At 36.8% G+C, this 15045-nt stretch overlaps 1 protein-coding gene across 13 annotated transcripts in view; it reads left to right on the top strand.

Annotated features, from left to right (window-relative positions):
• MLIP (muscular LMNA interacting protein) overlaps positions 1-15045 on the top strand; it is a 301391-nt gene that overhangs the window by 198048 nt on the left and 88298 nt on the right. For all 13 annotated transcript variants that reach the window (XR_009542909.1, XM_060162533.1, XM_060162528.1 and 10 more), the window contains one exon: positions 8732-8860. Coding sequence is in view for 12 of the 13 variants with exons in the window: in XM_060162533.1 (XP_060018516.1) it covers positions 8732-8860 (129 nt within the window). In the remaining variant the exon portion in view is untranslated. The remainder of the gene's footprint in view (positions 1-8731; positions 8861-15045) is intronic.

The following is a 15045-nucleotide window of genomic DNA, read 5'->3' as shown; positions in this document are numbered from 1 at the left end:
CCATTTTGCTTTTGAGCTTTGGCTTTTTAAGAATATATCATGTTTTCATATTTTTTCTTTTTAATGTGGCTTAGCTATTTGCTTGTTTACATTGCAACTGTACCCATTCAACACTGGAAGGAAAAAAAGAAATATGACCTTGCCCATTACTCTTAAAATATTTCCACCGTTTACTCTGAAAACCAAATTATGTAGCATTAGGCTCAGAGAGAAGTGTTTTGGGGGTCCTTATGAAACTAGTTCACCATTTTGTGCCTCAGTTTCTCTTCTTCTATTAAACAGTAATGCAGTACATCAAAACTGGGAAGGACTTAGAGATGAGGATGTTTAAAATACACATCTAGAAAAAATGGAGGTTGGGACAACTACCCTGTCAACCTGAAAGCGTTTTTGTAAGGCTCACATATCATAAAACGTAAAGTTGCCAATGTAGCCCTGTACATATGGGGTGGGGGGTGTTATTATTGCATATAAAGTCTCTGAAATATTATCTCTGAGATTTAACGAGTGGCCATTTTTTACAGATAAAGAAACAGAGGGTCACAGAGTTTGAGTAGATCAACTAAGATCACAGTGTTCGTGGTCATCTTTATTCCGCGTGACTTTCAAAAGGAATCATTATTGATTTTAAATAATTCAAGGGGAATAAAAAAGGCTGATGAAGGAGTTGGGAAATAGGGCCTCTGCGGAAGTGTGACTTCCACCGGCACATGTGATCATTTTCTGAAGAGAAGGGGCTGAGTAGGATCAGTTAGGGTCCTGAGGCTTCACACCTGTGGATAGTGCATCCCCTGGCATCAGAAAGGGAACAAAAGGAAAGGAAGATCCCGGATCTAGGCTGAACCTTCACAAAGCTTTCCTAATTGCTGAGCTGACTCATCATAATATTAACAGAGGCTGGTGGGGTCTCTTTTCTCTGGGTAGGAAAACAGGTTAGGCTTTATAAAATGGGTAAACACTGGTCTTCCTTGGCAATAGGTAAGGGAACCTGGTTTAGGAGACATTTGGCTTTTGCTTTTGAAATTTCATGCCATTACAAAATGCTCATTGTTGCCCAAGATGGAATACTGAATTTAGAGAGTACAAAACAATAGATTTAAAAAATAAACCACATGGTTATATATAGGTAAAAGCAAAATGGAGCTTACTGGAACACTGTACAGAAGAGGCGCTTAACCTTGCAGATATTTTGTTCCCAGTTCTGAAAGCCAACTGATGTGTCCTGTTTTAGTGGTACATGACTGATCTTTCTAAGGGCCCTTGAGGTCTCTGTTGTTCAGAAAATGCAGCCCTGAAAGCTTTTGCATAGAACTAATGTCTTCTTCAAGCTTGAAGGTGGTTTGTCCTTGACTAATTTTCCTTGACACTACAAGCTCAAGTGCTACAGTATTTATCACGTATGCCTCTTCAGGTCTGAGTCATGCTATTTTCTTTTAACTGTTGAAATATTTTAAACTGGCCAATCTGTGTTGTGTACATTCCAAAAAATATTTTTGGAGTTGTGAGCTGTGGTTTATAATTATTGAAATCCTGCATACGTTTATTTTAATACAGCTATCATAGTAATTATAAAATATATTTTTGGAAAAAGCTCATCAGTTAAGTATTTTCCTGGGTAGTCTAGATCATTTTGTATCAATACTCTGTATTATATAATACAAACTGCAAAAACAGGAAAAAGGAAAGGTTTTTTTTTTCCTTTCAAGTTCCTTTTACGATATTTTTTCTTTACAAATTTCTGTCACGTATATGATCTCCTTAGATTCACACAATCATGTTGTGAGTTAGTATGGCATTGATTGTTATTTCCATTATTCTGTTGGAAAAAATCCTGAAGTCTAGATATCTACCATGTGTCAACAGTCTCACACCTAATGGGTGGTATTAAAAACTGTCTGCCCCCTCCTCCCTAATCTTGGAAGCTTTACTCTGTACTATAGTGTTTTGAAATGTTTCTTTGAGGGGAAAAAAAAAAGCTTAAGTATTTGCTTCAAGCATATAATATTTTTATTAAAAAAAAGAATTAGAGTTAATAAATTTTTATTAATTGTGAGTGAATCCGCTAAATAATTTAGAAAATATTGCTTTTGTCAACAGTCTTGACTAGGAGAATGTTTTTGAGTTTCTCTGAGCTTGTTGCCACAGAAATTCTAAAGAAAAAAAAATAACACTGGAGAATATAGACAAGACAGAAGCAAATGGCGAAAAGAAGCAGCGATGGTACTTTCACAAACTCCTTGGATCCATCAAATTAGTCAGACTCACAGAATTTTCTATATTATGTGTTTTATTACTTTCTTGCTTTTTTTTTACACATCTTATTTCTTCAAAAAGATAGAAATAAACCCTTGAAAACTGGGATCCTATTCTTTATTTCTTTTCTTTTCTCATCACATGACTCTAGAGCTTACTACTTCAGTCAAAGGCAATTAAAAACACTAGTCCACTAGTTGGAGTTAATTTATGAAAGACGTGGTTCTAAGAAGGCATTATCCATATAATGGATTCTCTAGGTCAGTGTTGACAGTTAATTTTCAACTTTGGTCTCCAGCCAGAGGCAGTACCAACTTGTTGTCATAGAATTATGATTATAAGTTCCAAAGGACAGAAACAATATCTATTTTCACAGTGCCCGAGTAGCAATATTCAAGGATAAGTGTATACTTGATGAATTATAAACACAAATGAATAGTGGGATCAGTGCCCTACAGGCCATTAAAACCTGCCCCCAGGCCCCGGGACTCCACATACTGTATCTCTTGGACTTTTTCTCCCTTAAGGCTAATAATAGAGTTAGATGTGATCTCCCAAGTTCCACCCACTCTTGAATTCTCCAAAGATTATATCATTTTCTTCCATGTTAAGACTTATTGCTTCTCACTGCAATCAAACAGGGGGAAAAAGAAATGATTTTTTAAAAATAAAGTTAAAATCTTGCAAAGTCCTTAAAGATGTGGCCTCTGGTCTCTGGTCTTGACTTCCTGTATCATTGGAGATGATAACTTCGGCTTTCTACTCTTTCTTATCTCTGAGGGTGGAGCTCACCAACTCACATTCATTCTTCTGGTCCCCTAGGGGTGAAAGGCATGTAGATCTTCTATCTGGCGAAGTTCCTTCTTCCTGGTTATACTGTAATCAAAAAGTCAGTCCAGGAAAAATAAGGGGAGACCCATACTGGATCATAGCCAGCATATTGAACTTCTGCCTGTCAATTAGTTTATTCATCCTTCAAATATCTATTTAGCATCTATTAGGTTCCCAGCACAATTCTAGGTTTTGGAGAGATAACAGTGAACAAAACAATGATCTCTGGTCTCACAGATCTTAAATACATTCTAGTGGAGGAAGGAAGAAAATAAACATAAACTGAGTTCAGATTGTGTTAAGTACTATGGAAAAAAAATAGGGTGAGTAAGAGGAGGTGGGGATTGATATTTTACATGGGTCATTAGAGAAAACCTGTCTGCTAATAAGGTGGCATTTGAGCAGAGACTTGAAAAATTGAAAGAGAGAGTCCTGGAAAGGGAGAAGAGAGTTCCAGACAATACAAAGAGCAAGTTCACACTCCCAGAGTAGGGAACACGGTGTGTGCCAGAGCGGAGAGTGAGGGAGAGAGAGGGGCAGTAGCAGGAGACAAGATTGGAAAGGGAGAAGCTGGTTGGAGAGTGAAAGATTAGGTCATATGGAGCCTTGTAGGCATCATCCTGCAGGCATTGTAAGGGTTTGGGTTTTTACTCTAAGTGAGAAGATGAGGAATTAGAGTGCTTTGACTGGAGTCCTGTGACATGGCTTGATTTACTCAGTGATTGTTCTGTGCTTAACTCACCTGAATTGTGAGCCCTCTGAGTACAAGTGTTATGTCTTATTCATCTGGGTAGACACTACAGTTACTGACATAGAATAGGTCTCACTTGGCAAAATGCCTGCAGAGAGCATCTGACAGATGGTCTGATAGAGGAATGCTTCAGAGCTCCAAGACAATGGTTGCTTTGTCTTTAAGGCACTTCAAAAATGTCAAGAATACATACATATATGTCATACATACGTATATGTCAAGAATACATGCATACATACATGTATATATATGAATACATATATGTATACATATATATGTATAGCAACATATACATATATATGTATAACTGAATCACTTTGCTTTACACCTGAAATTAACACAACATTGTAAATCAACTATACTTCAGTTTTTAAAAAAAGACTTTATCAGTATTGTGCGAACTACTCTTCTCATCAAAGCAAATGGAGAGCAGAGTTGTCCATGACTGTTGGGATCTAGCACTCTTGGAATTGTGTCAAGAAGAATATAAACAGGCAGACTCCGCATCCAATAAAAGCCCATATGTACTCCTGGCTCTAATGAGGTTCTCAGATTTTAAAACTTACAATAACAGAATCACAGTATTCTGTTATCAGAATCACAGTATTCTGGTTCCAGTTAAAAATAAAACATCTGCCTACCCTTTTCTGCAATGATAATGCTTTTTTTCTAAAGGTGGGGGAAATATTTTACTAGCAAGAATGAAAGATTAACCTTTTTTTTTTTCAAAATAAAACTCCAAAAGAGGGGGGAAAAGTCTTACATCCAGTGTAAATCAGTTCTCAGGAGGTTCATCACAATACATTGAAATTTGCTATTTGGAGAACCTTCTTGTTGTTCTTTCTGTGCTCCTTTTGCTGACTATGGGAGTCATTACCTGTTTTTATTTCTCCACGTAGGCTGGAACGAAAATTATGGTGTTGCTTTCCCTGGCATTGTAAGAATGACATTTGTTTGTATCACTCACGAGTCTAGCTGGATCTTTCGATTCTTTAGCAGCTAAAAAATGAAGGAAGGGCCTCCTCGGGTGAGTTTAGTTGTCATGTTGCTGGCAATGATCGTCTTAGAGTAGTTCACCTTTTTAGAGTCTTCTCACTTGTTAATCTAATTTCCTTTGTTTTTGTTTGGATGCAGACTTAGCAAATTAGGTTTGCCAGAATTAGCGAACCAGTCTACTTAGAGTCTGAAGATACCAGGTGACTATGAGCAAGGAGGCAGCATAGATTAGGAATTGATAAAGGACAGTCTGTTCTAAGACTTATGCAATAACTTTGTGTGGTGTGGTTCTTGAGGAGGCAGGAATGTAAATAATCAAATGTGCCATTATTCATTATTAAAGGACCTAATCATGCAGGAGGATTAGGATCCTTTAGTTGATGGTCCAGACAGGTCGAATGGCTTTCTTCCAAGGTCATACAGTCTATTAACACTATTGCAAAAATCAAAATCTATGTCCTTATACTTTCCCCCCACCAATATCATGCTGCTTCTTGAGACTGGATTTTATACCAAGTCCAGAGAAATATCAGTATAAATTTTGATGTCTGGCTGTGCAAACTACAGAATCCTTTAGGAGGCTAAATGTAGTGTTTGTGCCCTGCTTAAGGTAAGAAAAACTGGATTTACTAAGACTAGTGAAAAGAACAGTAAAATGACATGTAATGAGTTAACCATGGCCTAAGTCATGAATGTGGCAATTGGCAGTGGAAATAAAACAGAAGCAATGGATTTAGAAGGAATCAAAAACATAAAAATACTAGGACTTTGTTAGTGATTGCCCAGAGGAGGTTATAGAGAGGTGGGTGTTTAAAAATCATGTTAAGTTTCTCTCTATGCTGTTTCTCTCCCTGTCTCTATCTCTGGAGTAGACATCAGAGTAATTAAAACCCTGGGTTTATGATCAGACTAGACCTGGATTAAACCTTGACTTGTTCACATATTAACTGTATGGCTTTGGCATGTGACTGATTCTAAGTCTCTCACAGGGTTGTTGATAAGGAATTGATGAGATAATCAATTTAAAATATTGAATATAGTGCCTGTAAGATATGGAATCTGGGTCTATGGGATAATGATGATGTCATTATCTGCAATGAATCCTCAAGTGTTTTGAGGCTGGTTTCAAAGCATGTGGAATGGTATGAGCAAGGTGCAGAGGCTGCCATATACAGGATTGATCAGTGTACCATGGTTTATGGAGAGTACATGAGGCTCAGAATTGGGCCAACAAGGTTTGAGTTTCAATTTGACCAAAGGCCGACACACAGTTAGGTGTGAAGGGTATGGTTAAAGGTTATAGGGCAGGGCTTCCCTGGTGGCGCAGTGGTTGAGAGTCCGCCTGCCGATGCAGGGGACATGGGTTCGTGCCCCGGTCCGGGAAGATCCCACATGTCGCGGAGCGGCTGGACCCGTGAGCCATGGCTGCTGGGCCTGTGCGTCCGGAGCCTGTGCTCCGCAACGGGAGAGGCCACAGCAGTGAGAGGCCCGCATACCGGAAAAAAAAAAAAAAAAAAAGGTTATAGGGCAGGAAGTGTGAACAATGTCAAAGGCAAACTATGTTTAGTCTTCCTTTGCCTGGAGTTGGCTTCCCTGTCCATGAAATGCTGGCTGGTAAGTGACAGCAAGTTATGGTGCAGGAATAAAAACAGGACTAAGGAAAGAGGTAATGAATATAATGGAAGAATTGGGGCAACTGTATTGAGACCAAATAAGCAAACTAGAATGAGGGAAATTCAGAGATTTCAGGCAGACCAAAGCCTAGGAACACAGAGTCCAAGAAAAGAGTAGGTGGAAATAGAGGAAATAGGGAAAGAATCCTTGTTCAATTGCCAGACAACTATCAAATCCAGGAAATTCATAGCAAAAAAAGCATCAAACCTGGCAGAGAAATAAGCATGAAGGGTCAGTAACTGATTCTGATATTAAAGCTACTTGATATCCAGCCAACCAGAGGACTGTCTTTTCTGGATTCACCCTGGAGGATGATGATCCCGAGAGAGATGATCTGAGTGGAAGTTTCCAGGCCAGGATGACCCAGAACATCCACCTGCTAGCAATGCAGGAACCAGGGCATCAAGTTTCTCTGGCAGGGGGATTCTCACAGCATATCAAGTGCTTCTGGTCAGATTTCTTCCCTCTGCTTTCATCTTTTGGCTGGTGCCGCCAAGTTTAGTGTCTAAACTTCCGTGTTGGTTTTAGAACCCGGTAAGCCCTGAGTACCGGAGTTGTACTGATTGCCTGCTTCCCAAAGAAGCAGGAGAGAAGGTACAAGAGTAGGAGCAGCAGGAAGGAGAAATGAAACAGGAAGTCACGTGGAAAAGAGAGACAGGAAATCTGGACAGTTTCGGATCATGACCCAGGTATCAGGCGTCTCCCTACGGCAGGTGGCTGTAGAAATCAGCACCTGCTTGAGCTTTGCTCTCGTGCTGAGTTCATTGGAGGATATTACTCTCATATGTATACTCAACTGTGTGACGTCATGCATAACTCGTTGTTACTTGCTCATCTTTTCCCCTGGAGAGAACACAGAGTTTCTTAAGTGGGAGATGTTTCCCTGCCTGGGGAAGATAGAGATTTTTTTCTCAATCTTTATTCCTCCAGTTGGCATAGATAAGAAAGCCAGCTGGGAAAATATGGGTTGAAAAAAATATTGCAGAGTGGCATTTCTTCAAGACTCAAAACATAACGGGTGGCTTATAGGGCAGAGAGATAGATGTCCTCCCTTAAGGCTTAATTCGAGAGCATCAGCACAGACTGAGGAGAGCTAATTTACTATTTTCTGAAAGGAAATGGGCTTGAGAAGAATGATTACAGCAAAATGCTCAAACAGAAAAAGCATCACAACTTTTTACTGAGTTCTTGTTTGGGATTTTTTTTGTAAACTTATCAATCATGTTGTGACATTTTACAGTGTAACGAGATTTTGGTGTTTGTGAAACATCATTTTGAAATTGCCCCAAACTAGATTCTTCTCTCTCTCTCTCTCTCTCTCTCTCGTCAGACTGACATTGGGTACAAATCCACGAATCTGAAATGACTGGTCTATTCACTCAAACTCTTTTGATTGCAAGTTATAGAAGTCAAACTGAGTTGGAAAAAAAAAAGGGAATTTTGTGTAAAAAAAAGGAAAATCTTAGGAAGCCTCAGAGAAGAAATTCAGCTGGGTCCCAGGAATGTTTTGGAATTCAATTCTGGAAAGCCCTCAAGTGTGTCTCTTCTCCATACACTTTGCTGTATTTTTCTTGATCTCATCAGATCTGCTTTTATGGCAGATTAAGTCTTTCCCATAGCTCCCAAATCCACGTATTATAATGTCAGTCTCCCAGCATGGCCGCAGAGCAGTTTAAAGCAGTGTTCCATATTCATGGAAGAGAACATCTGTTTGCTACCCAGTCCCCCGTCCCTTGTGTCAGAAAGCCACCCTTGGTTTCATCATACACAGTCTGAACATGACTTCTGGGATTTTAGGGTTTCCAGAAAAAGAAAGTTGTTCTGGGCTTGCTGGATTGTACTAGATTCGTCTATCCTATCATGCCCCAAATGAGTACGCTGTCTGGCACCGAGGATGCTCTCAATAAATATTTGTCAAATGAAATACTTATTGACTGAATACACTGGCAAGGATATAGGAACATGTTTGACTAGATAAAGGAAGATGTTTTTGCATTTTGAACGTCATAATAGTAGATCTTAATGAGTTGATTGTGCTGTAACAGGTAACTAAAACTAGTTACATTAGTTAAAAATCATTTGATTTCTAGCTGTTTTTATGTACTTATAAAATCATTTTAAAATAAAAAAAATTGCTGTGAGAATATATGAATGACTTAATATACCTATGTATTCATTTTAATAGTATTTTTTCCTTTATTTTTTAAAAATTTGATATTCATGAAGACAAAGCCTGGAGTAATTCGCCCCGTACCTGTAAAATCCAAAATATTACTGAGAAAAGAGGAGGAAGTCTATGAACCCAACCCTTTCAGTAAATACCTGGAAGAGCACAGTGACTTCTTTTCTGATCAGGTGAGTGTGCATATGAGAAAGTCTTTGATATTTGGATAAATAACTGTACAAAATATAGAGATGCCTCTATGAATATGGTGTGTGCAAGAAAATGTTTGTGATTGGAATATCCTTAGTAATAAAAAATATCTATTTTTTTACATAATAAAACAATTCTTAAGTATTTTCAGGATGATATTTTGAAGTATTTAAATGTTTTTTCCTAAAATTTTTCTACCTGTTGTTGGTATTGTTTTGGGGACCAAGATATTACTTCTTATAAAGACATCATGGAGTCACTGATTAAATGAGTCATATAGGTGCTGCAGTCTTAGTTCTAATATCTGCTTCCTTTTGAAGTAATGCAATGCTTTAGGTTTGGTATATTAGTACATTTGACAGAAGATCTATTGTTTCGATTCATATCAACATAATAGAGATGATGTGATACCCTAGATTGAGTGTTACTAGATAGGGAATAAGGGCTTAAGTTCTTTTAAGGCATCATTGTTTTTTTGGTTTATGTGCAAAAAAGGTATACTATCTTCCCCTTATATATCCTATATGTTGAAGAAGGTATAATGGAAGGTTGTTGATGGTGCTTTATAAAATATTCAGGAAAAACATGAAAATATACATTTATGCAATATAAAATTTCATAAATTATCTCAAAGGGAAACCTTACATCCTTATTTGTCTTCTTCAAATGCAACAAAGCGACATGGGTTATATATTTTATATCTCAAATATTATTACATGCTTCAGCAATGCAAGCAATCCAGAAATCTTTGTGGGTACAACCAGGATACGCAAGATCACCACCACATTTGGTAATCTATAATAGAATAGACTTGCAAAAGAATGTAAGGTGCTATACTCTTTTTAAAGTTCAGTTGGAAAATGATAACTAACAATATTCTTGAAAATAGAAATTACGGTCATATTTGTGAAGCATAAGAAATATCTTGTCTCGTATTATACTAGCTCTATGACACTGAGCAAGGTATTTCATCTCGCCCAGTTTGTGTCTTAATGCATAAAATGAGGCATTCAGAAGAGGTACTTTTTAAGGATCCTTCAAATTCTAAAATCTGGGTTATTTAAAATCTAAGAACTGTGAGTAGGCTAAAAGCCTTGAAAAAGTTCATTATAAATACTTTCTCATGCTTAGCTACAGTTTTTATTTATAAAATGGAGATGATAATGTTTTCTGCTTATTTATATATACTTTGTGAAGACTGATAGGATTTCAATAAGTTAAGCATTTTTAGGAGACTAATATCATTGAAAATGATAATTAGAGGCAATTATTCTCATTTTATAAAATAAAAGGGAGCCCTTAATTAATTAAATTAAATAGGGAAATCTTATTGATATATAAGGTGTGTTCACTAAATCTGCACATAAAAGAAATGGAAATTCCTGTTTGGAAGGCATATTTCCATCATCAATGAAAATATTCATTATATATCTATTGCTTATATGACACTGATATTTTAGAGGCTTAATGTGACATTTTAGACAGTATGGGATTATTATAAAAATTTATAGAAGTAATCTAGTATTATATGACAAAAATGCCAACAGTTAAAATAAATTTCACATATCCATGCAACGTATTCTTCAAATATGATCTAATTCTGTAAAATAAAAGTTTTGTTCTTTTGTATTAGTATAATTTTAAATTCATGCATTTTACCTTAAACAAGATTCTTTGTAGAATGTCAAGTTAACCTAACTATAATTTATCACAATTTATTGTCCTCTGGAATGATAAACTCCATTTTCCGCTGTAAGAAATTCTTTTCGTTAAAAGGAGTTGCCAGTTCTTTTCATAGCTTTTCCTGACTATACAACAAGTTTAAAGCTCTGTTTATGTACACATAAACCTATGTATTTTCAGATAATTTGTAGAAAATTTGAGTTCTTCTGCAAGTATTTTGGTGGTGCATAGACTTATTTATATTTTCTTTCAATCAGTTTATTCTTGTGTATATCCCAACTTCTGTGTCAGCAGACTGTCAGAATTGAAAGAAGTCTAGCAGAGCACTTAAAAGTGAATTCCAGACCTTTCCTGATCTTATTCATTGACCTTGCAGGAGAGGAAAAATGAATATACTAGGAAACCGGGAAGCTGCATATACTATCAACTGGCCTCTACATGAAGCTATAACCACCACTTCAATGTGGCCAAAATCTACAGTGGAGGCAGACACAAAAGACAGCTCACAAGCATAAATGCTGAAAGCTCCTTAAATAATGAATTGAGTAATAACAATTTATGATCTCAGCATGGCTACTTCATCAGAACTTAACTCAAATTCAGTTCTGGTCGCTATTGCGTTCTCTTTTGCTGCTGCCACAGAATAAATTGAATGGTTCTAAACTCAGTTGATCTCACCATCCATCCATGTAATGGAAAATTCTTTAGCCTGACAGTTGAGCCAAACTGAAACAGTTCACATTCACTGATCTGTCCTGTCCTGGGGACAGTCCCACATGACAGGAGATGTTAGATAGGATTGTTAAATCCATGAATTTCCCCTAGCAGCTTCACTGCCATAAAATATGATTTCAAAACTCTGTTACAAAAAGTTACACACCAAAGATGATGAGACAAGACAAAAATGTATTTATTGTAGCATAAGAAGGTACAACCAGGCAGACTTTTGAACTTATAATGAACTGAAAAGTTTCCTGGAGATAGCCCCTGAGCACTAAAAGCAAAGTTTGAAACCAAATGCTTAATCAAGTAATTGAAACTTATTAATCAACAACTTTTACATCAAAATGGCATAGGCCAGGAAGCATCATTCTATTTTTTTAAAAAATTTAACAGCTTTACTGGAGTAAGTAAATAACTGCTTTACAATGGTGTCTTAGATTCTGCTTTATAACAAAATGAATCAGCTATACATATACATATATCCCCATAACTCCTCTCTCTTGCATCTCCCTCCCATCCTCCCTATCCCACCACTCTAGGTGGTCACAAAACACTGAGCTGATCTCGCTGTGCTATGCGGCTGCTTCCCACTAGATATCTACTTTACATTTGGTAGTATACAAAAGTCCATGCCACTTTCTCACTTCATCCCAGCTTAATCTTCCCCCTCCCCATGTCCTCAAGTCCATTCTCTACATCTGTGTCTTTGTTCCTATCCTGAATCTAGGTTCATCAGAAACATATTTTTTTGTTACGTTCCATAATATGTGTCAGCATGCAGTATTTGTTTTTTTCTTTCTGACTTCACTTTGTATGACAGACACTATGTCCATCCACCTTACAACAAATAACTCAATTTCGTTTCTTTTTATGGCTGAGTAATATTCCATTGTATACATGTACCACATCTTCTTTAAACATTCATCTGTTGATGGACACTTAGGTTGTTTCCATCTCCTGGCTATTGTAAATAGAGCTGCAATGAACATTGTGGTACATGACTCTTTTTGACTTATGGTTTTCTCAGGGTATATGCCCAGTAGTGGGATTGCTGGGTCATATGGTAGTTCTATTTTTAGTTTTTTAAGGAAGCTCCATACTGTTCTCCATAGTGGCTATATCTATTTACATTCCCACCAACAGTGCAAGAGGGTCCCCTTGTCTCCACACCCTCTCCAGAATTTACTGTTTGTACATTTTTTGATGATGGCCATTCTGACTGGTGTGAAGTGATGCCTACTGTAGTTTTGATTTGCCTTTCTCTAATGATTAGTGATGTTGAGCATCCTTTCATGTGTTTGTTGGCAATCTGTATATCTTCTTTGGAAAAATGTCTGTTTAGGTCTTCTGCCCATTTTTGGATTGGGTTGTTTGTTTTTTTGATATTGAGCTGCATGACCTGCTTGTAATTTTGGAGATTAATTCTTTGTCAGTTGCTTCATTTGCAAATATTTTCTCCCATTCTGAGGGTTGTCTGTTCGTCTAGTTTATGGTTTCCTTTGCTGTGCAAAAGCTTTTGAGTTTCATTAGGTCCATTTGTTTATTTTGTTTTTATTTCCATTTCTCTAGGAGATGGGTCAAAAAGATCTTGCTGTGATTTATGTCATAGAGTGTTCTCCCTATGTTTTCCTCTAAGAGTTTTATAGTGTCTGGCCTTACATTTAGGTCTTTAATCCATTTTGAGTTTATTTTTGTGTATGGTGTTAGGGAGTGTTGTAATTTCTTTCTTTTACATGTAGCTGTCCAATTTTCCCAGCACCACTTATTGAAGAGGCTATCTTTATCCACTGTATATTCTTGCATCCTTTATCAAAAGTAAGGTGACCATATGTGTGTGGGTTTATCTCTGGGCTTTCTATCCTATTCCATTGATCTATATTTCTGTTTTTGTGCCAGTACCATACTGTCTTGATTACTATAGCTTTGTAGTATAGTCTGAAGTCAGGGGGCCTGATTCTTCCAGCTCTGTTTTTCTTTCTCAAGATTGCTTTGTCTATTTGAGGTCTTTTGTGTTTCCATAGAAATTGCAAAATTTTTTGTTCTACTTCTGTGAAAAATGCCTTTGGTAGTTTGATAGGGATTGCATTGAATCTGTACATTGCTTTGGGTAGTACAGTCATTTTCACAATGTTGATTCTCCATTCTAAAAACATGGTATATCTCTCCATCTGTTTGTATAATCTTTAATTTCCTTCATCTGTGTCCTATAGATTTCTGCATACAGGTCTTTTCTCCTTAGGTATGTTTATTCCTAGGTATTTTATTCTTTTTGTTGCAATGATAAATGGGAGTGTTTCCTTAATTTCTCTTTCAGATTTTTCATCATTAGTGTATAGGAATGCCAGAGATTTCTGTGCATAAATTTTGTACCCTTCTACTTTACCAAATTCATTGATTAGCTCTAGTAGTTTTCTGGTAGCATCTTTAGGATTCTCTATGCATAGTATCATGTCATCTGCAAACAGTGACAGCTTTACTTCTTCTTTTTTGATTTGTATTCCTTTTATTTCTTTTTCTTCTCTGATTGCAGTGGCTAAAACTTCCAAAAGCATGCTGAATAATAGTGGTGAGAGGTTTCCTGATCTTAGAGGAAATGGCTTTAGTTTTTCACCATTGAGAATGATGTTGGTTGTGGGTTTGTCACATATGTCAATATACAGCCTTAATTATGTTGAGATAAGTTCCCTCTATGCCTACTTTCTGGAGGAGTTTTATCATAAATGGGTGTTGAATTTTGTAGAAAGCTTTTTCTACATCTGTTGAGATGATCATATGATTCTTCTCCTTCAATTTGTTAATATGGTTTATTCCATTGATTGGTTTGCGTATACTGAAAAATCCTTGCATTCCTGAGACAAAGCCCACTTGATCATGGTATATGATCCTTTTAATGTGCTGTTGGATTCTGTTTGCTAGTATGTTGTTGAGGATTTTTACATCTATGTTCAATAGTGATATTGGCCTGTAGTTTTCTTTCTTTGTGACATCTTCATCTGGTTTTGGTATCAGGGTGATGGTGGTCTCGTAGAATGAGTTTGGGAGCATTCCTCCCTCTGCTATATTTTGGAAGAGTTTGAGAAGGATAGGTGTTAGCTCTCTCCTAATGTTTGATAGAATTCACCTGTGAAGCCATCTGGTCCTGGGCTTTTTTTTGTTGGAAGATTTTTAATTACAGTTTCTATTTCAGTGCTTGTGGTTGGTCTGTTTATATTTTCTATTTTTTCCTGGTTCAGTATCAGAAGGTTGTGCTTTTCTAAGAATTTGTCCAATTCTTCCAGGTTGTCCATTTTATTGGCATATAATAGTTTGTAGTAATCTCTCATGATCTTTTCTATTTCTGCAGTGTCAGTTGTTACTTCTCCTTTCTCATTTCTAATTCTATTGATTTGAGTCTTCTATCTTTTTTCTTGATCAGTCTAGCTAATGGTTTATGAATTTTGATTATCTTCTCAAAGAACCAGCTTTTAGTTTTATTGATCTTTGCTATCGTTTCCTTCATTTCATTTTCATTTATTTCTCATCTGATCTTTGTGGTTTCTTTCCTTCTGCTAACTCTGCGGGTTTTTTGTTCTTCTTTCTCTAATTGCTTTAGGGGTAGGGTTAGGTTGTTTATTTGAGATGTTTCTTGTTTCCTGAGGTAGGATTGTATTGCTGTTACCTCCCCTCTTAGAACTGCTTTTGCTGCGTCCCATAGGTTTTGGGTCATCATGTTTTCATTGTCATTTGTTTCTAGGTATTTTTTGATTTCCTCTTTGATTTC

The sequence above is a fragment of the Lagenorhynchus albirostris genome, chromosome 10 (genome assembly GCF_949774975.1).
Source record: "Lagenorhynchus albirostris chromosome 10, mLagAlb1.1, whole genome shotgun sequence".
NCBI classification, from domain to species: domain Eukaryota; kingdom Metazoa; phylum Chordata; class Mammalia; order Artiodactyla; family Delphinidae; genus Lagenorhynchus; species Lagenorhynchus albirostris.
Note: the sequence above shows the minus strand (reverse complement) of the source record. Positions and strands in the feature narration are given on the sequence as shown.